General features: G+C 45.4%; 1 protein-coding gene across 1 annotated transcript; it reads left to right on the forward strand.

The window, feature by feature from the left end:
• Positions 1 to 2,853: 2,853 nt before the first annotated feature.
• On the forward strand, positions 2,854 to 22,438 carry LOC135990745 (broad substrate specificity ATP-binding cassette transporter ABCG2-like). The gene is made up of 16 exons (XM_065638751.1): positions 2,854 to 3,153; positions 5,492 to 5,775; positions 6,345 to 6,404; positions 7,700 to 7,814; positions 10,179 to 10,331; positions 11,087 to 11,244; positions 12,412 to 12,563; positions 13,785 to 13,901; positions 14,735 to 15,000; positions 15,557 to 15,639; positions 16,022 to 16,111; positions 17,449 to 17,573; positions 17,938 to 18,092; positions 19,510 to 19,599; positions 20,826 to 20,935; positions 21,806 to 22,438. The coding sequence occupies exons 2-16, from the start codon at positions 5,492 to 5,494 to the stop codon at positions 21,951 to 21,953; spliced, it is 2,106 nt and encodes a 701-aa protein (XP_065494823.1). The 5' UTR covers positions 2,854 to 3,153; the 3' UTR covers positions 21,954 to 22,438.
• Positions 22,439 to 23,243: the final 805 nt, after the last annotated feature.

Here is a 23,243-nt window from a genome sequence, read left to right on the forward strand (position 1 = left end):
GCACATGTGTAGACCTCTGTACAGGTGTGTCTTTTAGAATAGTTTACTGGAGCTTTTGAAAAAGAAGAGCTAGGAGATATCCCTTGCTCATGCACCATGTCTGATACTGTCTTCTACATTGATCTCTGCTGTTGTACAGAGCATTGGAATCTTCTTACTGCATTCAGTAGAGAAGACAATAGTTCTCATCAGCATGCAGTTCCTCCTGCACATGTTTCTCATGCACTCTCTTGCTGACTCAGGTCCTTGAAATATTTTAAGAGCTTTATGAAATTCAGCATTAGGCAGGATTTAAAAAAAAAAACAAACAAGAAAAAACAACCTGGATCCTCAGAGCAATGAAAGCAGCATCATAAAGAAAGCAGTGAAGAAACAAATCTGAAAATTTTGTGCCTGGTAATTCTGGTAGACAAAGCCATGTCTGACTTGATCTTGGTGGCAAGTTTTGGCTCATATGGAAAGCTGGACTAGAGGAAACCCTCAGCACCCCCTTCAAATAGAGGTTCTTGCGATGCTAACTTTCTGGTAAGTCCCTTCCCCCATGCCCAGGACAGTACCAGGGTCTCTCCTGCTCTGTGACCCTGTAATGACAGAGGCTCAAGGCACCACGAGCTAATAAGCAAAAGCAAAGACCCTAAACCTGTGCTAAAACCTGCATGGGATCTGAAACATGACCCAGGTTGCTCCTGCCTTGCTATCACAGTAAGGCCTGTAGCATTATTTGTTTAATGTCACTCAGTAAAAGTAACAGGGCTTTGCAGCTTGGTGCTTGCTAGAGCCTTACACCAGGCTAATGTCTTTGTTGCCTTCCTGTAAAGACTACATCCTTTAATCAGAAACAATGGCTGTCAGTTTACAAGGCAAATGCCCCTCTCTGTGGAAGAGCAGCAGAAAGCAGTGCTGGCACCCACCGACCTACAGAGTGCTGCAGTGAGAGAAAAATACCGTATCATCAGGCTCTCCTCAGGCTCGTCATGAGTATTTGTCTTAAAAAACCACACCCCTGGCCACTGTCTTCTACCTCTGTACTGGCAGAAATCTTCCTCAGCAACTGTATGAGCTACATCAACCAGGCCAGTAGAATGATGCAGCTGAAAAATACTCCCTGCTGGGGTGGAAGATGGAGCAGGCTGAGGATCAAAAGGTCCATGAAGAAGCCCAGAAGACTGTTGCTTGAAGAGTGGGCTAGAAGAAAGCCAGAGCCTCCAGCCATACGCTGTATTTGGCAGATCTGATTCCTCCCCATGTCTCAGATCTCTTCCTATTTCTATGCCATCAAGACGTGCTTAGGTACACGGGTCAGAAAATTGTTTTTTTTCCATTCCATGAAGTGTGAGAGGAGCAGCACTGCTCCCCAAAATTGCCAGCGTGGAAGCTTCCATAACCTCTGTCTGAAGAGCAGCTGAGCAACTGAAACTGTCAAGTGTAACCTGAACCTTTAGTTGTGATCCTGCAGTGGGTGCTTCTCCTGCACCACTGTGTAGACACTATGCGGAGCAGCAAGTTCATGACTCAGAAAATGCTCACCTCTGCTCTCAGGCACACGGACTTTTTTTTTTTCCCCACTGTCCCAGGCATGTGATGAGAAGATTCTCACTGCAGCACATTGAAGACCAGTTGAGTATTCAAGTTTGAAATATGCTTGGAGACAGACAGATGTGCATGCTTGTTGAAACACTAGGGCAAAAGTCTTCAATGTAGGCAGATTTTCCTCAAAAAAGGAAGTTAAATCACAAATGAAGCATGAACTCAAGTCCACTTTGGGCCCATAGAGTGACTGAAGATAACATCCTTACTCAGCGAGCCTGATCCTTGGGTGTACCTACAGCAAAACTTGCTCTCCTGACAGATCTCTAAGGCTATTTCAATACCCCCCGTAATCCCACCTGCTCTGGACTCCTCTCAGCCCTGTAGAGCACTGCAGCTGTGTGGGATGTGTCTTTTGCCTAGTGCATCAACAGCATTAAGTGCATCAATATGACTGGAGTGAGGCAGGTGTCAGAAAGGGGATAGGTGAGCCTTTGGAGTTTTTCTTACTGGTATTCATTGGACAGCTAGAGGTATACTCCAGCTCAGCTGAGCCTTAAATTAATCTAGCACAAGGTGTTAGAAAAAAGCAATGCTGCAGAGAACTGCAGAGGGTAGTCAAACCAGAGGCAATTAATATGGTGACTTGACAGCGCTTACATAAATCATATTTATAAATCATAAAAGCATGCCTTTCCTGCATTCACAACACCAAGGAGTCTGGGGACAGCAAGCTTGTTTATAAAGACAATAGTTCTTGGGAACAGGAGGCTGAGGACAAACCTTGACAACAAACCAAAGGAAATCCGATCTTTCTGCTTTCACACATTCCTCTAGCTGGGAACACATGGCAGCACTGAGAGACAGCCTGGCAGACAAGGGATAACTCTAGTGGGCTGCCTGCCGTGACCCCCTTGGGCCCAGTGGGGAAACACGTGAGGAGCACACTGCCTCTGAAGGTGTGAGACCAACGTGGCTTTGTCACCCTCCGAGGGGCTCCTGGGGCTGCCTCTGGCCCCAGCTGGCCAAGCTGCACTGGAACCAACCCCTGAGCGTGATGCCGTTTCCAGAAGGTGGGAGGGCCGGAGAGAGAGTGGATGCTGCCTCCTACCCCCCAGCTCTAGCTCTCTGTGCCAGTGATGTGCGGGGGTCGTGGGCAATTTATTTGGCATCTCGTGTCCGATGCCGGTTCTCCCCTTCGGCGGTTTCCAACCAGAGAGCAATGTTGCTTTCCCCCTACCCCTCCTCTCCCCACCCAGGAGGGCGGGGTGACAGCGCGGGGCAGCTCTGGGCACCCCGGCAGATGGGGACTCGGCCACGCCGCCGGCCGAGAGAACCGGCTCCCCCAGCGCGGCGCACGCAGCGCGGCCCGGCCCCGCTCGGCGGCGGCACCGCCCCGGTGGTCGCGCAGCCGCGGGCCGGCCCGCGCTGCCTGTCGGCGCGGGGCTCCATCGCCACCGCCGCTGCCTTTGCCCGCGTCCCGGTGGGGTTTGCGTGACAGCTCCGGGCACTCCCCGCCGCCGGTTTATGTAACCCGCCGCCCGGACTCCGTTATAAAACCCCGCCGAGGCAGCGCTGCTACTAGAGCCTTGGTGCTGCCGCTCGGAGCGCAGCGGCAGCCAGGAGGTAACGGCGGGGGAGCGGGGCGGGGTGCGGAGCGGCGGAGCCCGCCGGCGGGCAGCGCTCCTGGGGCTGCCCCGTTGGCGGGCGGGGTCTTGCGGAGGAAAGCGGAGCGCGGTCGGGTCGGTTCGCAGCTCCGGCTTAGCAGAACCGGCGGCCCCTGGGGCGAGGATGGGAGGCTGGAGAGGCACGGCTTGTGAAGCGCTGCTGCTGTCTGATCTACCTGTAGCCTCTGCTAAGCTTTTCCCTTCCTCCCATCATCCTTGCACATACCCACAGCGGTGGTTCAGCTTGCTAACGCTAATCGGTAACTTTGTAAAAATCTGTATAAAAGGCTTATGATGATGTAAACTACAGGTCCTATCCAGAACAGATGCGAGGTATATGAGAGAGCCGAACGTTCAACAGTCTAACCAGATTGTTGCCCCTGGTGTCACTGTCATCCTGACTTTTTTTTCCTCACGATCTGTTGTGCAACGTGTTAAGCATATAAGGCTTCTCTTGCTGATGTAACCAACATGTCCTTTTTTTGTTTCCCATAAGCAAGGCTTTCCCAGGGATTACCAGTCACAGAGTTAAGGATGTGTCCCAGCTAAGCAACTCTTCCTTCTCCTCACCACTTTTATTTTACTTACACAGGAAAAAACTACTGCAACTTCTTGAGCTTTAAGTGATGGAAAGAAGCAGAGAGGAAATGGCAATTCCTGTTTCTTTAAATCTGGCTCTTGTATTTCCAGTTTCTTAAAAGGATGACCATTTCCCTAAGAAATCCACTACTTCTGCAGTGGTGGATATTGCTGGTCCTATCGCTTATCACCCTCTCAATCCTGGGAGGAAAGAAGTGCAGATGGTGGGAAAAGGGTGATTAGTGGGATTCATCTACTTTCCCACAAAACCAGAGTAACCAGCAATGGATGGCAGTTCGTGGGCAGTTCTCCCTCCTTGCTCTCTTAGCCTGGTGACCACCTTGGCTTTCTGCAACATCACAGTAAATTTTTAGCTTTCCAACAAACACCATGATGCCAGTAGATAGAAGGGAAGTAAATGATTAGACTAACTTGTGTTAGTCTAACCTGTCGTGTTCAATTTCTGGAAGAGGCATGTAGTAATCCCTCTCTTTCTTGCTGTAGCTCCCTTGAAAGTGGACAGGAAGGTCTGCGGCTGTGAGGGCACCTAACGGCAGGGTACAGGTTATCCACAGGCCTTGCACAGGCTGCAGAACTTGGGGACTGACTGCAGGGTTTCCAAGTGCTTCACATGCAACATCAAGGCAAGAATTGAAGAATTTTATTTTTTTTTTAAATGAATGAATGAAGGGATCCAAACTTGGTCTCATCAGTTACAGCAACAGAAAGGGAAGCAGCCCCCTCACAAAAAAGGTCTACTGGCTAATAAGTGAATCTATATTAATGTTTATACCCATATTGATATATTTCCTACTATGTACGCTCTGATGCATGGACAGGGAGAACAGTTCTTTCCCTTTGCTGCTCACATCCTCCCTTTCAGGTGCTCCCATCCTGAGCTACAGAGGCAGCTTATCTGCTTGAACTAGAAGGCTTTGTAACTTTGTGATTACAAATATATACCATATTTAGTTTTCCTTAATGTACCAGTTTGTACCATGTTTTTTGTTACTGTGGGGCATCCCAAATCTCTCCCTGTGGGAGGGGGAACTCCTACTGTTCTTCTTTGCCCGCAGACAAATCCAAATCTCTCTTCCTATTTGTAGTTGTGAAGTATCTTGATCCTGGTGTGACTGAAACATAAGCAACATATGTAATTGTTATTTTAATCACACTGATATCTCTGAAATAAACTTGTGCCAGCAAACAAGGTGCATGTGAGTGTCCTTCATTTTCATAAGTGTAACTGTTTTTCTTCCTATGGTTCTTCATACAGATTCATTAACAGGTTTTCTCTGCTGGCTTGTGAGGATGAGTGTGTGTGGGGCTAAGCATATTTTGCCTGAAGGAGGGGAGGTTGAATCTCTTTAGCTGAAGTGGTAGCAGCTTGCATTTGTAGTCTCCACTGTGTTGAGCAAAATGGTGACCATCACAGATAGGCTTGGTTTTTACCTCATTAGATGCTCGTTGAGCTATCATCCCGTCAAGAACATACATGTCTCGGTCTTAAAGGGCATGTACATTTTTAAACCTGTGGATTTTCATGCCTTTGGGGACTACTAGATGTCTTCCAGTGCAGAGTTCCGTCCTTTTGGAAAGTTGGCAGGTGTAATGACTGGTGTAGTGTGCATGAACTTGCTTTTCCAAGACACTTCCTGCAGAAATCTTTGCTCACACTTCTCCTTCCCTGCATGTTTTTGTGTTCTTTGTCTCAACAGATGGGAACTGCTCAAAACAACAGTGACCTCAAAAATCTCCATGCAGTAGAACTTGACCTGTGTAACAAGGACATGATGGCAGACACATTTGACCACAGCATAATTGCTGTTGGAGAAGAGGAAGGAGCGGGCAATTTCCAACGTTCTCTTCCAACAAGAGAGTCCCTCCGATCCCCTCGGGGCTCCGTTGTGAGTTTCCATAACATCCAGTACTCTGTTAAGCAGTCCAGTGGATTCCTGTGTAAACGGAAAACTGTGGAAAAGAAGATCCTTCATAATGTTTAGTAAGTTCTTGCTTAAATAAAATACTGGAGGGTAGGAAATAATCTGCTGCTGTGAATCAGTGACCTCAATGTCACCTTCCAGATCTAGCTGTGCTGGTAAAGGAATGACTGCTCTTCTGCCAGTCTGCAGTTCATGTGAGCACTTTCTAATCTGCTTTCAGGCAAAATAGGTGGGTATAGCTGGAGCAGTTTCACTTATTGGTCTGAGCAAATTAGGACCAAACTTGTGTGAACTCTTCTGCCAGAAGATCTGAGGGTTCCCTTAACTATGGTTCAAGGTGTGGTGGGAGGAAATGAGCAGTAGAGAGCAGTTGTGTCTTCAAGACTCAGCTCAGCAGGGAAGACAATGTCTGTCTTTTGTAGATTGTTTCTCATGTCCAGCTCTGGTTCTGATCTGATGGGCAGTCTGGGACAAGAAAGGAAAAATTGTTATTGATTTACAGATTTAAGGCAAAGTTTTTAATAATCTCCAAGTTTTCCTTTCAACAGCATTTTGTTCACACTTCATCTCTACCATGAGCTGCATGTGAACAGTCCTCCATTTGGAAATAACTCTTTCCTTCTTCCAGTGGCATTATGAAGCCAGGCTTGAATGCTATCTTGGGACCCACAGGGAGCGGTAAATCTTCGTGAGTACTTTCTTCCGCTCCTTCAAATGGGCAGTCAGATGTTCAAAGATGATTTGGGGTTCTGAGAGTTGGGAGAGATGTGAGGGCTCTATTGGCTCAGACCTTTGCATGCCTGTGAGAAAACTGGTGATGCAATTTGACCTTGTGTCCCTCTATCAACTTTGCTGGGGTTCTTGCCCTGCGGTGGTGTCACACCCCTCATCTGCTCCACTTGGTGGTCCGTATTACTGCAGTCATCTTTGGCGGTGGCCTGAGCTAAGATACCAGGCTGAACTGGGGTGACTGGAGCTCAGGTGTAGGCTCTGTCCTAGACCAGTAATGAGGTGGGGAGCGGATGCAAGTTCCCTTGGGGCAGAAGAGACGTCATCCCCTGTGAAGTCACTGCGGCAAGACTTGCTTGAAGATGCTAGGCCAAGCCCCCTCTGACAATGGACAGGGATATATGGTGTAATGTCAGTCTGCAGGATGCTCTGGATTCTCACCCCAACTTGGCTGTGACCTAGTTGGGGGGGTGTACATGTTGTTGAGTTCTTTGGATGAAAGCACAGAGAAATACCATGCAAAATATCTCTAGCTAGTGCTGATGCTGTTTTCTCACCCATATATCCATGGTAAGAGAGCTCTTTGTCACTCTCTGCCTTTGAGAATGTCAGAGGCTGGCAAATATGGCCAGGGTTCACACAGGTATGTCTTTGTGGTGACCTTTGATCTTCGTCTCTAAGGAGACTGCTGGCTAATCAGAATGTTTTCAACAGCAGCACTTCATCAGGTGTTTACTTAGCTAGCAGACAGGCTGGCCTCTGCACTGGCAGAAAGGAGAATCCAGTGATATGTTGAAACAAAATTACTTTATAGAATTAATCTTAACTCCAGCCTTGTTTATACCCATTTGGATTAATTTCCTTGAGATCAAAGTAGTTACTTCTGTGCTCCCCTGGCTGGAGAGCAGCGTGCAGCTAGTCGGCAGGGTGCTTTTGTCTCTGTGCACTTGAGGTGAGTTGTTAATAGGGAGACTGAGTTCATGTCTGTAGGTGGCTGACTGCTGTGAATTGCGAGATTGTGTATACTACCATATACTGCTGTTGGCACACCTTGCACTAGAAAATCCTGTATCTACACCAGACTTTCTGTACAAAGAGCTAAAGGCGCCAGAGTAGAGGAAGCCCCTTTCTGTGCCCTTTGCTTTGCAGCATGCCATGAGCAGCTGTAACTGCAGTCCTGACCGGTGGTACTCGTCCAGTTAAAGGTGAAAGCAGCTCTTATGGCAAAACCTAATGCCTGGTGTTTCTCTGAAGTCTCCTAGATGTGCTGGCTGCCAGAAAGGACCCAGCAGGCCTGTCTGGAGAAGTGCTTATAGATGGCATCCCACAACCTCCAAATTTCAAGTGCATCTCGGGATATGTTGTGCAGGTGAGTAACTGCCTGTGGTGGAGGCCTGGGAGCCCTTGGGAGAGAAGGCCACATAAGATGAGCACAGCATGAGCTACTAGGTAATTTTCAATTATCTCTACAGAGTCTAATGTGGTAACTCGGATGTTACAGTATTTAGTATTTTTCTGGGATATGGAAGACAAAAGGATGAAACTGTTACTCCAAGTCAAGCACAGTGGTGTCTGTCTTCCCAAAGCCACATGGATACCCAAACCACTGGGCTACTCTGGCTTGTTCTTTGGGCTCTGTCATGAAGTGCTAGCAAGGGTTAAAAAAAAAAAAAAAAAAAAGGTGAGGAAAAAACCTCACGACACCCAAAATCTCTTCTTGTAAAAACTCAGAAGCAATTCTGGCTAGCAAAAGTACCTTTAAGCTATCAGACAATAATTCTAGGAAATAAATAGATCCCTGCTGTTCTTCCTCCGATTCTGGCTGGCTGGGATAGAGCTTCATTCCACTCAGAGACAGGAAAAGCCGGCTGAATCTGCGGAAGTGGGTGGAGGCCTGGACCACGAATAGACCCTAAAAGTCCTGGGGGAGCTGAGGAGAAGGGGATTCTTGGCAGCCATATGATCAGCCAAATCTGGAAACCATCCAGGCTTCTGACTGCAGGCAGATGTGAAAAAGGCAGCATTTCTGAAAGCTGCCAGCTGGGGGCTTCTGGGAGGATGCGTGGGACAAGACTGATGCTGAGTCTTGATCCTGCAGACCAAAGATCCCCAAATCCTCAGGGTTTCATGAATGGCCACGAAGTTTCTTGCAAGTGGTCCCAGTTTGAGACTGGGACCTCATATGTCCAAAGCAACCAAACTTAACCTTAAAATGGCAGGCAACAGGCAACTAGGTGAGACATTAAGTGGTCTCTCTTGCCTCTCACCCCTGTGCAGTACTCTCTAGATCAATAAAGATGGCCTAACAACTACAAAAAACACTTAAGGCCTAAATACATACATATTTATAGGGTCAGTTTTATGCAGATGAGCATCTAGACATGCTAAGTCATGTTATCCCTATAAAACTGCTGGTGGTCTCTCCACTCATGCCATGCAAGCAAGGGTGTCATGCCACAGTTCGTTATGTTTGGCATTAAGGTAGCTTAAATTCACAGCTTATTTTCTAATGTGGTGACCCAACAGTTGTATTGGTAGATTTGAGGATGGGGAATGGGAGGCTAGGGTCAGAGACTGAGGGTGTGTGGGAAGGGAAGTGATGGTAGGAAATTCCCAAACCAGCTGTGGCAGCAAAGCCAGTTTGTCATAACACTACACCCTGAGTAATGTCATATACTTGCAGCACAGCAACATATTCAGTCTTCCTCTGTTAACTCCAGTGCCAAACATGGTTGACTGGGCCATCCTTTGTGCTGCTGCTGAACTACATCTGATGTGGAAGGAGTCCCAAAGCAGGCAAGAATCTGCTGCCCTGCATCTTAGGGGATGTGCCTTTCAGAATGGCACTAGATGTGCAAGGTGCCTGATTAACAGGCATGTTTCTCAGCAGCTGCCCAGTGTTGCAGCCCTTCTCTTGTCATATGGTAGGATGCAGAATTGGCTCAAATATCAAAGCAGGGGTGATGGAGAGGCATGGAGCTGTGGATGGACTTGATATCAATTCTGGCTCATGATCAGTGTAGGCTGCCCAGATGTTTGTCAGCTGGATAGATTTGATTCTTACTCAAAATGCACATGAATGTTGAAGCTTCTCTAAAAGGCTAGCCCTTAGAATAAGGTCTTGTGCCCAAGAGTTATAGATGGTTGAGACATTGAAAAAATCAGAAGCATCTTGGTGCAATAGTCTTGTTTCTCTGAAGAGCTGCTGCCAGCAAGGAGATGGGGAGAGCTCCTTGTTGTCAGCTGAACTCAGCAGGTGCTCTGGACCACAGTAAGTTATGGCTTCTAATCGGGAACAGAGCTGACTCGGGTGACTCTCTGGTGTCTCTGCCTTGAACACTGATCACTATTAATGTCCATTGGCTTCAGCTGGACTGGCAGAAGTTTAACTCTACAAAACCAGCTACCTGCTCTGCCTCCCTTTGGCTGGCAAGGAAAATGTACATGCAGTACAAAATAGTGCTGTCTGCACTTGAACTCCTGAGCCTGAACACAGGCTGAGGTGGTGCTTGGTGTAAGCTGGGAGCCTGCAGAGCTGCATTCTCCCCTTGACTGCTACTGAGTGACCTAAACTTTCACATCATGTAGGTTTTGGAGCAGGCTTTGTCCCTCAGTCCAGTTTCCACAGTGGTCCACAAACAGCTTGTCCAGCAACTGTCACTACAGGGACTCTGGTGCCCAGTCAGGTAGCTGAGAAGGAGACTTTCCAGCTCTCCATTTGTACTGCTTTCAGGATGATGTTGTCATGGGCACAATGACGGTGAGGGAGAACCTGCACTTCTCTGCTGCCCTGCGACTCCCCAGCTCCATCAGTGTTGAAGAGAAGGAAGAACGAGTCACCCAGATAATCAGCGAGCTGGGATTAAGCAAAGTGGCTGATGCTAAGGTGAGCAGTGAAAATACCTTTCTCAGAAATCATTTTGCCTCTGGAAACTGAACTACTTGGTGCTGGGCAGTATGGTGTATGTATTGCAGCTACATTAAGCTAAGCAGGAACCTGACTAAACCATACTGCAAATAAATCAGTCTTGAGCGCAGGAGGTATCTTGGAAAGAGGCATGTGTTTTTGCTACTAAAAGGGGAAGATTTTGGACAATGTCCAGTATGTTATATAAGTTCAGAGGTGAAAAGGTCACCTAGTCATTGCACCTTGGAAAGCTGCTCAGTCACTTCCTGGCTTTGTGGGACAAGACAGGGAAATAGTTTTTACTGTGCTGAAAGCTGTGACGGATTGAAAGCTGGGCCATGATGGAGAAGTTCTGTGCAGAGCTTGTTCCTCCCAGCAGCATTTTTACTCTTAGATTACTTATCCCACTTTTACTTGAGCAGCAGGCAAGCTACCAACAAAAGGCATCCCTGAACACCAATGCCATCTCTGACTGCTGTGGCCTCATTCCGGCTATTCCTTGTCAGTGTCATCCTTGTTTCCTGAAGTCATAAGGCGCCTGGTACCTCTGAAAATCAGGCTCTGCTTACTGCTACACAGTCCCTCACACTGAGTCAGGCCCATCATCTGCTGCTGGCCCTAGAGCTCACTAATGGGACTCTGAAAATGAAAAGGGCTGCTGAAAAGATTTGCTGAGCTCCAGAGCATGCACTGACTAGGTCTTATTGCAAATACCTGTTTTCTCCTGCTTGTAGGTAGGAACTGAATTGATCCGGGGAGTGTCTGGAGGGGAACGGAAGAGAACCAACATTGGGATGGAACTCATCACAGAGCCACCAGTCCTGTTTCTGGATGAGCCAACAACTGGCCTTGATGCCAGCACAGCCAATGCAGTCCTTATCCTCTTGAAGAAGTAAGTCTCTTCAGGGCTCTGCTGCAATTTCGTTGTCAGCTCATTAGTAACAAAAATGAATGCTGTTATGACTGAGTAGCTACAGTGCTCTTTTTTTAAAAAAAAAAAAAAAAAGCTAGACAAATAGACTCAGAAGTGGTGGTAAATTATTTATTTGGGTCTTGTCCAAAGCCTGTTGAAGTTGATGGGAATCTTTCCACAGCAAGCATTGGATTTGAGCCCAAAAAGCAGATGTAGTTTGGACAGCTGCCCTTTGCCACAGAGAGGGGTGGACTGGGAGGTCAGGGCTTGTAATCATAATTTCTCAGCCTTCCAGCTGAGTCTATTACAAAGTCTCTTCCTCCATTCTGCCAACAGCCTTGAAGTCAGATCAGACTTATGTCACTGTTCATTGCAGGAAGGGTTGACTAGATGACCTTTGAAGGTCCTTTCCCACCCAAACTATTCTATGGTTCTATGATTCACCTACAGAATTACCTGGAGTGTTTACCTTTGTCTACTATGTTTTGGAGGTGAACTGTCTTCTGGTACAAAGAGGACCAAACAAGGCTTATTTAATGAGAATGACTTCCTAACACTGTGTTTGTAGCAGGTTGCCTGGTTTTGCTTAGGGGGTTATTTTGGTCTGCTGTTTGTGGATAGAGGTCTTTGATTGGCAAGGATACTTGTTGGGCATCAGTGCTAAATCACTTGAAAGAGCATCTGACAAACCTGAAGAAAACCTAGTTTTGACTTTTCTAGAGAGTAAATGTTGAGCAGAAGAGCTAAGAGAAATCTCAGCTGGCCAGACTTCCACAGCCTGCTCTGTAAAGCCTGGTACTGCCAATTGAGTGCAGTAGGACGGTTCCAGTTAGTCAAGTTGAAGCCAGGTATAGAAAACATGTAAGAGGCTTTATACACAGCTGTGGCCTCAACCTTTGCTAGCTACAGACAGCATCATACTTTGTCTACCCAGACTGCAATGACAGTCTCTTGTAATGACGGGTGCTGTCTTGAAGGTCTTGCAGGCAGCATCTGACACAGTGAGAAGGGGAACTACAGCTTTTCTGCATCGAGATCCTGAGAAGTTGACAAGTATTTGTCTTGAACTTGGATTGTTTGGGTTAACATGACCTTTCTGAAATGCAAACTGTAGTGTATTTGAGAGATGTTTTGTTTCTATTTCAGACTTTCAAGAAGAGGGCGAACCATCATATTTTCCATCCATCAGCCGCGCTATTCCATATTCAAGCTGTTTGACAGTCTGACATTACTAGCTTTGGGAAAGGTGCTGTACCATGGTCCTGCAAAGCAGGCCCTGGAGTACTTTAGTTCTGTTGGTAAGTCTTCCGTGGCAAGAGCAAAGGCAACTGGATAATGAGTTCAATCTGTGGGTAGATTCTTATCCTAGCACTGGATAACAGTCCTGTGCTGTTTTATCACTAGGATACTAGAGGTCATACACATCAGTATGAATGGTGTTATGTTAGAACAGGAAAAAAATAAAATGATAAACCCCAAACTTTTCAGGCAACGCAGAACATGGCTCTCTCCTGCCTTTGTTTTGCCATGCATCAGGTCAAACCCCCAGAATCGCTTGGACATTTACAAGCACAACAGACAACATGCTACTTGTAATTCTACCAGGCCTAGGTGACAGACCCAGTGGGTTTCGAACCACAACCTGCAGATTGGCAACAATCTGTAGGGACTGATCCAAGAATTGGCTCTGGTGTGAATGCCGGTGGGCAACTGAGAGAACAAAATCATGGTGTATCTTAAGATGGGTTAGTAATTGCACAGCTGGATGGATGGCTGTTCTCCAAATAAGCAGGATGAGAATTTCTGACTTCAATGGACAGAGAATGTGGAGTGAATTTCCAATCTAGTCTAGATGCAGCCATGGACACATTGGATTGTAAGCTTTCCCTGGCTTTAAGGGAGATGCTTTAACCAATCTTGCTACTTCCACTCCCCCTCTCAGAATCCCATCTCACTTCCTTTCTTACATGAATGCTATAGAATAAGCATCCTTGCCTTTTCATTTTTCTTCCTTTTTTTTTTTCTCCTCTCTCTCCTCATCTGATAGCTAGAACCATATTATAAGAAGCCACTCTTGGACAGCCCTTCCTCTTCCTTGTGACCAAGGAAACACAAGCAAGAGTTGAGTTTCTAGAGCAAGCATCTGAGGCTGCAGAGCAGACATCCAGCAACCTCTACTGAGGAACTGTGTGTCTTTCAGAGTGGGATGTGGCTGAACAGCACTGGGAAGGAGGCAAGAGTTGTCCGTGCTGAGCTGTGTAGAAGCCAGGTACAGATTTCTCCTCACCTGAAAACAGTGGAGAATAAGAAACTTCAAAGCACCGTATAGTTACCTCAGATTTACCATCTCCTAAATCCTGTCCATTCTACTGGTGTAAATTAATGCTCGTAGAAAACAGTGACATTTTCTTTAACAGCATTGTGAAAAAGGGATATAGTATTAGACCGGACCTTCCAAGCTGTGTTCTGTGCAATACAATACAAACATGTTCCTTTTTTTTTTTTTTTTTTTTTTAAAGGATATGAATGTGAACCGTTCAACAATCCAGCTGACTTCTTCCTTGATATCATAAATGGTGACTCAACTGCTGTGGCAGCAAGCAAGGAGGATCACAGACCTGTGGAAACAGGAAAAGGTAAATTGTGAAGGAGAAATTCTGTAGAAGGAAAGTTGTATGTGGTGATGGCAAGCTTCTTTTCTCAGAGTTTCCTCCAGTCTAAGGGCACTTAATTATAATTTTATTTTTTCCTACTAATAGATATACTTTGCTTTGGTCTTCTTTAAAGAGCTCAGAAAACTTTTTAAAGGGTTTTTTTTTTCTTCCTTCAGTAATACAGGAGAGCAATGATAGATATCAGTAATTTACAAAACCTGTGTGGAAAAGACTGAAAAACTAGAATTGCTTAGTCTCAAGAGACAAGTGACAGAAGACAGAAATTTTCAGTCACATAAAAGGCTACTGCAGAGAAAACAGGGTAGGTAGGCTAAGAAGTAATGGATTTACAGGGCAATGAGAAAGACTGAGACTAGATTAGAGAACAAACTAACAATATAGTGAGTGAATTGTTAGGAAATATTTGTCTGGGGATGCTGGAGCATCTAAAGGATTATAAGAGAACAGTTTTCTTAGTGATGTCTTTTGAGGATGGGGAAACAGATCAGAGCAAACAGTGATTACTCCAAAATTCAGCGAAACGAAGGTTTTCTGGTGTCTCATTCTAGTAATATGGCCATTTATTTGCCACAAAGAACAGGCAAATTAGCCAGGTTCGGTTGAAACTGTAGGGAAACTCTCTCACTCAAGCTAGCCTCTTAAGCTCAGAACTAAGGCTGGGTATTCCTGTGGCTGTTGTTTTTGTTTTTTTTTTTTTTTATTCAGCCTCCAAAGTGGCCAAGCATGTTGATGAGCCATGTCTGAAGGTGGGGTTGATGGGGAATCACAAGCCATATCTTGTCTTTCTCACTCAGAGGTGAGCAGTGAAAATGGAGTGGCAGAAGATAACGTGGACAGCAGTGTGGTAGATGTGCTGCACCAGAAATATCTCAACTCCAGCCTGTACCAGAGCACAAAGGAAGCACTGCGGAAAGTGGAGCTTGGACGGGGAAGCAAGCAGAGAGTATCCAAGAAGGGGCATGAGATTACCTATGCAAATGGATTCCTCACCCAGCTGTACTGGGTGTCCAAGCGTTCCCTGAAAAACCTCATCAGGAACCCACAGGCCTCCATTGCACAAGTAGGTAACAGTTGCTAAAAGTCTCGGGCTCTTTCTGCTCGCAGTCCCAAAATCTGTGGTTTGTAGCACAGACTTTTGTTTTTAAAGGCAGCTAGGGAAGCAGGAAAGTCCTGTGCCACTGCTAGTTAATTGGAGTGAGATGCCCAACTATCTTTGTTGTCTTTGAAAAAGATCTCCATTTTAGCTTTGCACAAAGGCTACTGCACTGAAGACTGAGGAGCAGGGGGAAATGCTCCATTCTCTGGCTCACATGGGGAGCTTCTAGGGTGGTGTTAATTTTGTGCCTCACTTGAAATCTCAAGCTGGGCTATTCTTTGAGTGTGCTTCTACCAATCCTTCTCAGCCAAAGAAGATCAGAGGTTAGAGAAGAGTGAAGAAGATAAACTTGGAAAATTTGCCATAAGGCTTTTAATAGTGTGTGTCATAGGTATATGCATCATAACAGCAAAGTTGTAGGCAAGTGTGACTCTTAAACCCTGCATATGCCTTAATAATAAGTTTATCTGTATCTACTTCCTAGAAGACTCCCTTTTCCCTTTCTTCTTTCCACTTCTAGATTGCAGTAACCGTAATTCTAGCCTTGGTTGTGGGTGCTATCTTTTTTGGTGTAAAATTGGATCGAAGTGGCATTCAGAATCGGTAAGTTGGAAAGCCACAGCTTTGCTTGTATTTCTATCTGTAGGAGACAGGTGTGAGCCACCGGGAAGGCCTTGGGATCCACTTGGACCACAATGGAGGGTTTGGTTCACAAGCCCCAATGCACTGCAGCATGGTATTGCTGGACATACTAAAGGGGCTGCAGCTCTGTCAGGCTCACACATATGTAAAAAGGAGATGTGAAAGGGAAAATAAAGGAATAAACCTGGTTTTACAGCTAAGATCTACAGTAGCACAATTCAATAGCTCAGTTCTGTGGACAGAGACAGAAAAGTGCTGACTTGATGGTATGATGATGTCTGAGTCTGCCAGTGTTGATCTGGGCCCTTTCCTCACTTTTTGACTGTCCTGTTTTGCCTTCCAGAGTTGGATCCTTGTTTTTTGTCACCACAAACCAGTGTTTTTCCAGTGTCTCTGCAATTGAGCTGTTCATCAGAGACAAGAAACTATTTGTGTAAGTAGTGAGGCACTTAGACTGGCTCATACCCTGGAGTGAAACAGGGGTAGTATCTTACAGGCTAAACAAAATTATTTCTACCGAAGACTTGATTGCTTCCTTGCAACATCAGATTGTAATAGTACTGCTAAATTGGTTGGTGGAGCAGGGAGCTGAAATGCTAAAAGGGAGGAGGGGAGAAAGAAAATCCTTTTATTTGCCTGCTGTATCACAGTTTATTGAGAAGTCCTTTTCTTACCCACTTTTGGTAACAGCTGTTTTTGAAATCTGCATGTGAATCCTGCAGACTCTGAACCCTGCATGGACTCTTGCAGACAGGGTTGAAACACTCTCTTGCCATGGTCTTAGGGTGGTAAGACTGTGCAATAATGATGGGAGACTTCTTGGAAAAGCTTTACGAGGGATGCTCAGATGAAGAGGGCTGCTGGCTGGCTTACAAGATCTCCCTAATAATCAAGAATATGTCCTTGTCTATATATATGTATATGTGTTTTTATGTGTGTATATATATGTAAACGCATGTATATATTGTATACACACATGTATATATACATACATGTTGAAAATGTAGTTTGGAATAGCCTCCAGCTCATGGGATGAAAGGGCAAGAGACAGATCCTATGCAGTAAGGAAGAAACTGGAGATTTGTGCCTGGAATGTACATGTCCATTCACAGGCTGCTCAGAAAAGCTTAATATTGCCCCTAACAGCTGATTAGTAATGAATCTCCCCAACACTGACACTTCTTGCCAGTTTGCCCTGCTTACCAACTTAGCTTACCAGCCGCGTCAATGGGGATTTTGGCACCTCACCAATTAAAGCATCTTTTCATGAGCTCCATTAAGCAGCAAAACAATCATAATGACATTTAATTGCCCTGTGAACTGGAGGTGAGTTAATGTCCTGAAGGTGTTTCCTCATTGTTGGATATCATTCCTTCTCCCCTGGAAGCAGCTGTATCACTTAGCTGTGGATGAAGTGTTCCTCCAGTTAATAGCAGTCTAATACTTTCCCATGCTCTTGTGCTAAGGATCATTCTCTTCGAAAAGAGATTTAGAAGCTTTATTCCAATATGTTAATTAGCAGCCACATAGCCTTTTAATCACTTTTCTCAGAAGGCTCTCAGTATGTCTGCATGGCCTGTGAGATAGATCACCCCTTACTTTACAGAGTGGGAAGTGATAGCACAGAGAAAATTAGCAACTTGCATATAGAGAAGGAGTCAGTGGTAGACAGAACAAGAACCGAACCAGGGTAAACCAGACACGCATGCTGAGACTGCTTCCTAGATAACATCTAAACATGTACAACTCCCCTCCTTCCTGTCCTCGCAGCCATCAGTACACCAGTGGATATTACCGTGTGTCTGCCTACTTCCTGGCCTTGATGATAGGAGATCTGCTGCCCATGAGAACTGCTCCAGCCATCATATTCTCATGCATCAGTTACTGGATGATTGGTAAAGAATTGATGCTTTCGTTGAACCTGTCATCTTCCAACACATTTGATTTCTGACTTAAGAGTTTAATTCTTATATCTATAACATGAAACTCGTTGAACCTTCAACTGATTTAAGTGTCTGGCATCATAACTTTGGAGGCCTCTGGGGCAGAGGCAGAGACACCATAAGTCTAAGACAGGGGCCTGCTTGACCACATCTTTCAGTGATGCTCTTTGGGCCTTTGGAGCATGCATAGTTCCTGCCAACTCCAAACTTGGTCTTTCTTCCTGCTGTCCCTGTCTTGTATAGGAGTCCAAGAGTACCTCTCTGGGATTCGTAAGGTGGTTGTTTACTGGACTCTTTCCTTTCTGTTTTATGACAGGATACCAAGCTGTTGCAGGCCGGTTCTTCTTCTTCATGCTGGCCCTGGTACTGGTGTCCTACACTGCCACAGCCATGTCTCTGGCTATCAGTGCTGGGATGGATGTGGTGGCTGTGGCCAATCTGCTCATCACTATTTGTTTTGTCCTGATGCTTGTAAGTATATAAAAGTGTCTGTGTGCTCTTTTGGTGTAGGTGAGGAAGCAGCTGAGACAGATCAAGAGGTCTGGGTTGAACCAGCGCTACACAGGCTGAGAATCCACAGTCCAGTAGCATGTCAGCCCCATGCCTGTGACTTCATTGTCACTATAGACAAAGATGTACTTCCACCAACTTGTAATCTAAGGGTCATGTCATTGCTCAGGTGCAATTCAGTAGGTGTGATGTCACCAGAGCTTTGCAACCAGCGTTCCCCAAAAAAGGTGTGTGTTTGTTTTAAATTGTCCTTACAAACGACTAAAAAAAAAAAAAATCCTGCATTTCCAGTATTAGAAATTTAGGTGCTCATTTAAAAGGAAAAAAAAAATCTTAAAATAAACTTTAGATTGATGGATTTTATTGCATTAATTTTTGTTGCACAGTGGGATTAGCAGGAGCATACCTTCTCTTTATTTTAATTCAGTATTGCCCTAGGGTTCCAGAAATTACTTCAGTATTCATCTTCAAGGACTTCTAAGGAAGAGAGCAAGTGAGAAAGGAATTTTGACTACTCATAGATGAGGGATGTGAATTCTTTTTCAAAGAGATAATGTTAGTGGTCAACTTCTTGACTGTGAGGCCTATCAAATTACATTAGAGTAAAAAGTACCTTCTGTCAGGTCATTCCTGGCCTGTGTATATATTCTGAGCCCACAGTGCCTCCCTTATTCTTTGATTTGCAGCTTAACATGCTTTTGCAATAAGCTAAGTGATAGTGTCGCTTCAAATGCTTGCTGCGGGTGAGAAGCATGCACGCATAGCAAAGGGTAGCTGATGTACATTGCCTTAAGTCACAGTATATAAGGAACGGCACATGCACATCCTGAAAGACAGCAGGGTAAGCACAAAAACACTTGGGATGAAGCACAGCCTGAAGCGTCATAGTTTAGCTATGAAGTCCAATCGTGCTATGAAGTAAAAGAGCAAACCTTGTTCCAGGCAGGAGAGAGCACAGATAAAAGATGTAGGTCAGGGTAGAAAGCTGAAATAGTAACAGCCCTTATGGCTCCCCATGGTTTCCTTCTTGTTTCTCCACCTCCTCCTCCTCCAGTCATCCTTCTTTAGCCTCTGGCTAGCTCTACCATAGGACACAGCCCTCCAGAGTAAGAAGCTGTTAACATGCATGCTGCTTAGCTTACGTGTGGATGTAAAAAACCTTTCTGACCTCTTTGCAAGCAGTTCAGCTGGAGTATTTTGGGAGTGCTGTTGGGCCAGCTGGCTGGGGCTGCTGTAAGGTTTGAACCTCGTACCTGTAGGCACAGGCATAACAGCAGTAGGTGTTGTATCTGTCCCAGTGCACCTCTGCTGAGCAACTGCAGTATCTGCACAGGAATGGCATTGTTTGCAGTAAACAGGACTTTCTGTTCTATTTCAGATCTTTTCAGGCCTCTTGGTAAACCTCCCTACTATAATGGACTGGCTGAACTGGCTCAAGTACTTCAGCATCCCCCGATACGGCCTCACTGTGAGTAGAAAGTAGCATCAGTCTCCTGTGAGTAACGAAGCCACACTGCTGCTTCCTGAAGAGGTTTTGAGTATAAATTAAGTCAGATTTGGTTTATTTCCTTGCATGAACATGATAAAAGAACAAACCAGCCAACCCCAAAAAGGAAGCAAAAGTTAATCTTTGTTTGAGAGGCGGAAGTCTCAGAGACTGAACGAATCCTTTGTGACACAAAATTAGTGCTGCTGGGACAGCAGCAGAGTGAGCTGTTCAGTGAGGCACTAATTCTTAGCCTGAGTAGTTGATCCCTATGGTTTAGAATAAAGTCAAATATTGTATGGCCTCTCCAGAGACTGCTGTTTGGCTGGCCAGTCTGAGGTTAATGAATGTACAACTGCTTTAAGGATTTACGATAATACCTGAATGTCTTAGTCTTCAGTGTGGCTGCTTCCTTCTGGCTGAAATACAACTTACTGCCATTTCTGAATAACAAGGAGCTGGGCTAGAAGAAAGTGAAGGGTGGAGCTGCTTGAAAAGCAGTAACTAGACATAGCAGTCACCCACTGGTCACAGGTGGGAGTTGCGCTTCCATCTCCTGTCTTCATCCTGGCTGAGCCTATTTGGGAAGAATAGTTTCCTACCTTTGAGTAAAATGAGTGAAATGAATGCCAGAGATGGTGCAGGGCGGTACGGGCATGACCTTGTTGACCGACAGTGGAAAAGAAAGGTAGCATCAGGGAGGAGTTGAGATGTGTGAGACCTCCCATGTTTGGGTATCACTGAGAGATTTTATCAGTGTTGCTGGACGTGGAAGAGATTGCAGTTAGCCCAGGATTCTAGCACAACGGAACCCTTCCCCTCTTGCCTTGGCTGACTGTACCATCAGCTTCAGTGTGCCAGTGATGGGGTGTCCACATGCAGTCACGTGGTCTTCTGGGTCAGTAGACTGACCCAGATGAAAGTGGATGAACAGGAACTTGTAGCTGGCAAGACAGAAACCCATGGCTAAATCGCTGAAATGTGACTTTGAAGTCAAAGACAGACACTAAACCATCCTGCATGTAGAACATGGACCAGTTAATCAGAAAGGCAGTAATTAAGAGCTTCAAAATAAAAAGGAACAGTAACATATAGTTCCAAGAATGGTGGTATGTGTCTTCTAATAATCAAATTCCCTTGAGATGTTTCAGTTTTAGCACCCCAAATCACTAAGTCTGTAAAAATCTGATGTCTGCCTCTTTCCCTAGGCTCTTCAAGTGAATGAGTTCAGAGATCTCTACTTCTGTGGTGAGAATACAAATGTTACAGAGTCTGTGGGAGATGAAGACAGTTGTCCACCCAATATTTCAGGAGAAATGTAAGCCTCTAACTCCTGGTGGTTCTTGGGCCTGAATCATGATGGCTTTCTTAAAGAGGAGTATGACAGTCTGGATAATATGTTCCAAAATAATGTATGTCAGGAGTATATAGTAAAATGTCACAATTACCTGAGAGTGAAGTAGGGATGAAACTTTGCTCCTAAAAATAGGCAGATAAGCTAAATTAAATTTTGCTCTAGATAATCTAGCCCTGATTTATCAGCTTTCTTAAACAAACCCAGGGGCACTTAGCAATGGAAATGCAATGTGTGGACAGCCACAAAGTTGTCAAGAAGCAGTAGACCTGTGATCGGAAACAGGCCTGCTCCTCAGAGCTTGTTTGTAAATATTAACCTCCCTGCAGATACAGGAGAGGGCCAGAGTATCTATCTCCCAGTGCTGCTGCCCCATTTGAAATACTTCTGACTATTGATACCTTAAATTGTAGCAATATAAGTATTTCATGTCACATGCTAGAGGGCTGGCAAACTGAGGTTATTGCAGGGAACAGTGCTAGAGCACTGTTTCTGCAATTTTTGAACCCCAAGCCCCTGCTATGGACCTCCAATGAGTGCTGTGTGACACTAATGCTTTCGTACTTACCACAGTTCAATGTGGGTCTGAGGTTTACTCAAATTGCCAGCTATCTATAAACAACATTAGGATACTACTGAAAAATTATGAGAACCAGAGATCTAGGTTGGTTCCTTAAGCTTTTTTTTAGTGATAGGTTATGAAGCTGCCTTATTTCTGTCACCTGTTTTGCAGAGTTGAGGGCAGAAGAATCTTTGTGAAACAGGAATAAAAGTAACTACCTGAAGACTTGTGCCACGTAGTAATACCAACTTCTGCTCCATGCTTTTCTGCAGGTGTTCTGGTGAAGCATACCTGTGCAGCCAAGGAATTGAACCCACCAACTGGGCAATGTGGGAAAACATAGTGGCCCTCTTCTGCATGACTGTTATCTTCCTTACCATTGCCTATGCAAAACTCCGGTTTATGAGAAAATTCACATAGACTCCTGCATTGCCTTGCTCTGCAGCTTCTCTGGTCTTAAAACTGCAGATCTTGTTGGGGTCTACTGGAGACTGCCAAAAGGTTTCAACTGACTTCACTGGACTTCGGATGGGAATCCTCTCCCCTTGTTTCTGGAGCATGATCTCCATGTGATTGTATGATTTTCATTTTTAGAAAGAAATGCATTAGTGTACATTCCATAAGGTTTTTTTTGTAAGATAATATAATTCTTATAATTCCTTAGGCACATATCAAACCATATATTGTAAAGCATTATTCTCCTGCGGCCAACTTATACAGGAAATGTTCAAAGGGAAACATACTCCCTTGAACATGTGAGCCTCTCCATCACAAATGGCATAAGCCGATGGCATTTATGCACTGATATGTTGCCTCGTTAGTGCCTGTCACACTTGAGAGCTGAAGACCATTCACAGTACGCATTTGAGTTTGAAGTCAGTACAGGGAATGAGGGCTACTTGCCAAGCAAAACCAGTTATACTTCTAGTAGCTTCTCAATGGAAGCTACTTACAGAAATAACTTTTACTTGATTGAAAGTAAAACAGCAGTGCATCTCATCTAAAAAGAATGAGAAATATTACTGTTGTTCTGTAAAAAAAAACCCCAAACCCCACAACAAACCCAAACCACCCTCCCTCAAACAAACAAACAAACAAAAACCCCACAACACCCAAAACAAAACAACACATCACCAACAAAAAATATTTACTACTTGAGGGGAGAAAATTCCCCTTTTTTATTTTTTAATTTTCAAACTGTACACTTAGCAATGGCAGATCTTTCAACAGACTTAATGCCTAGCTGCACCACCTGTATTTAGAGCAACTTACACATTGGACTAAAAAACCTCCATGTAGACACTGCTGTGGCAACTACAGCAATGCTCACTGTGGTCACCACAGGCCGGACTACAGAGTGCGGGCAGTTCTCTCCTCACCACACCGTTAGCAAGAGTGGCGCTGCATTAAGACCCTTGGATGCGAGTGGGCCAGCTAAGCCAAAGGAAAGCATCCTCAAACACAAGGCTCGAGTCTGCCTGTGCGGGTCGGGCCGGGAGCAGCCCCGGAAGCCGGCCGGCGGTGTGCCGGGGCTGCGGGCGGTCCCGCCGGGCGCGGCTGGGCCGCGGCGTGGGAAGAGGGAAACAACCCGCCGCACGGCGCGGCCACGCCAAGCACAAACCACGCTCTCCGCGCTGCCTCGCTGCGCTTGACACCCGGCAAAAAGCAATCTCGTGCTATGTTTTACATCTCGGTCTTTGGCTTCCTCCT

This window comes from Caloenas nicobarica, chromosome 7 (assembly GCF_036013445.1).
Source record: "Caloenas nicobarica isolate bCalNic1 chromosome 7, bCalNic1.hap1, whole genome shotgun sequence".
NCBI classification, from domain to species: domain Eukaryota; kingdom Metazoa; phylum Chordata; class Aves; order Columbiformes; family Columbidae; genus Caloenas; species Caloenas nicobarica.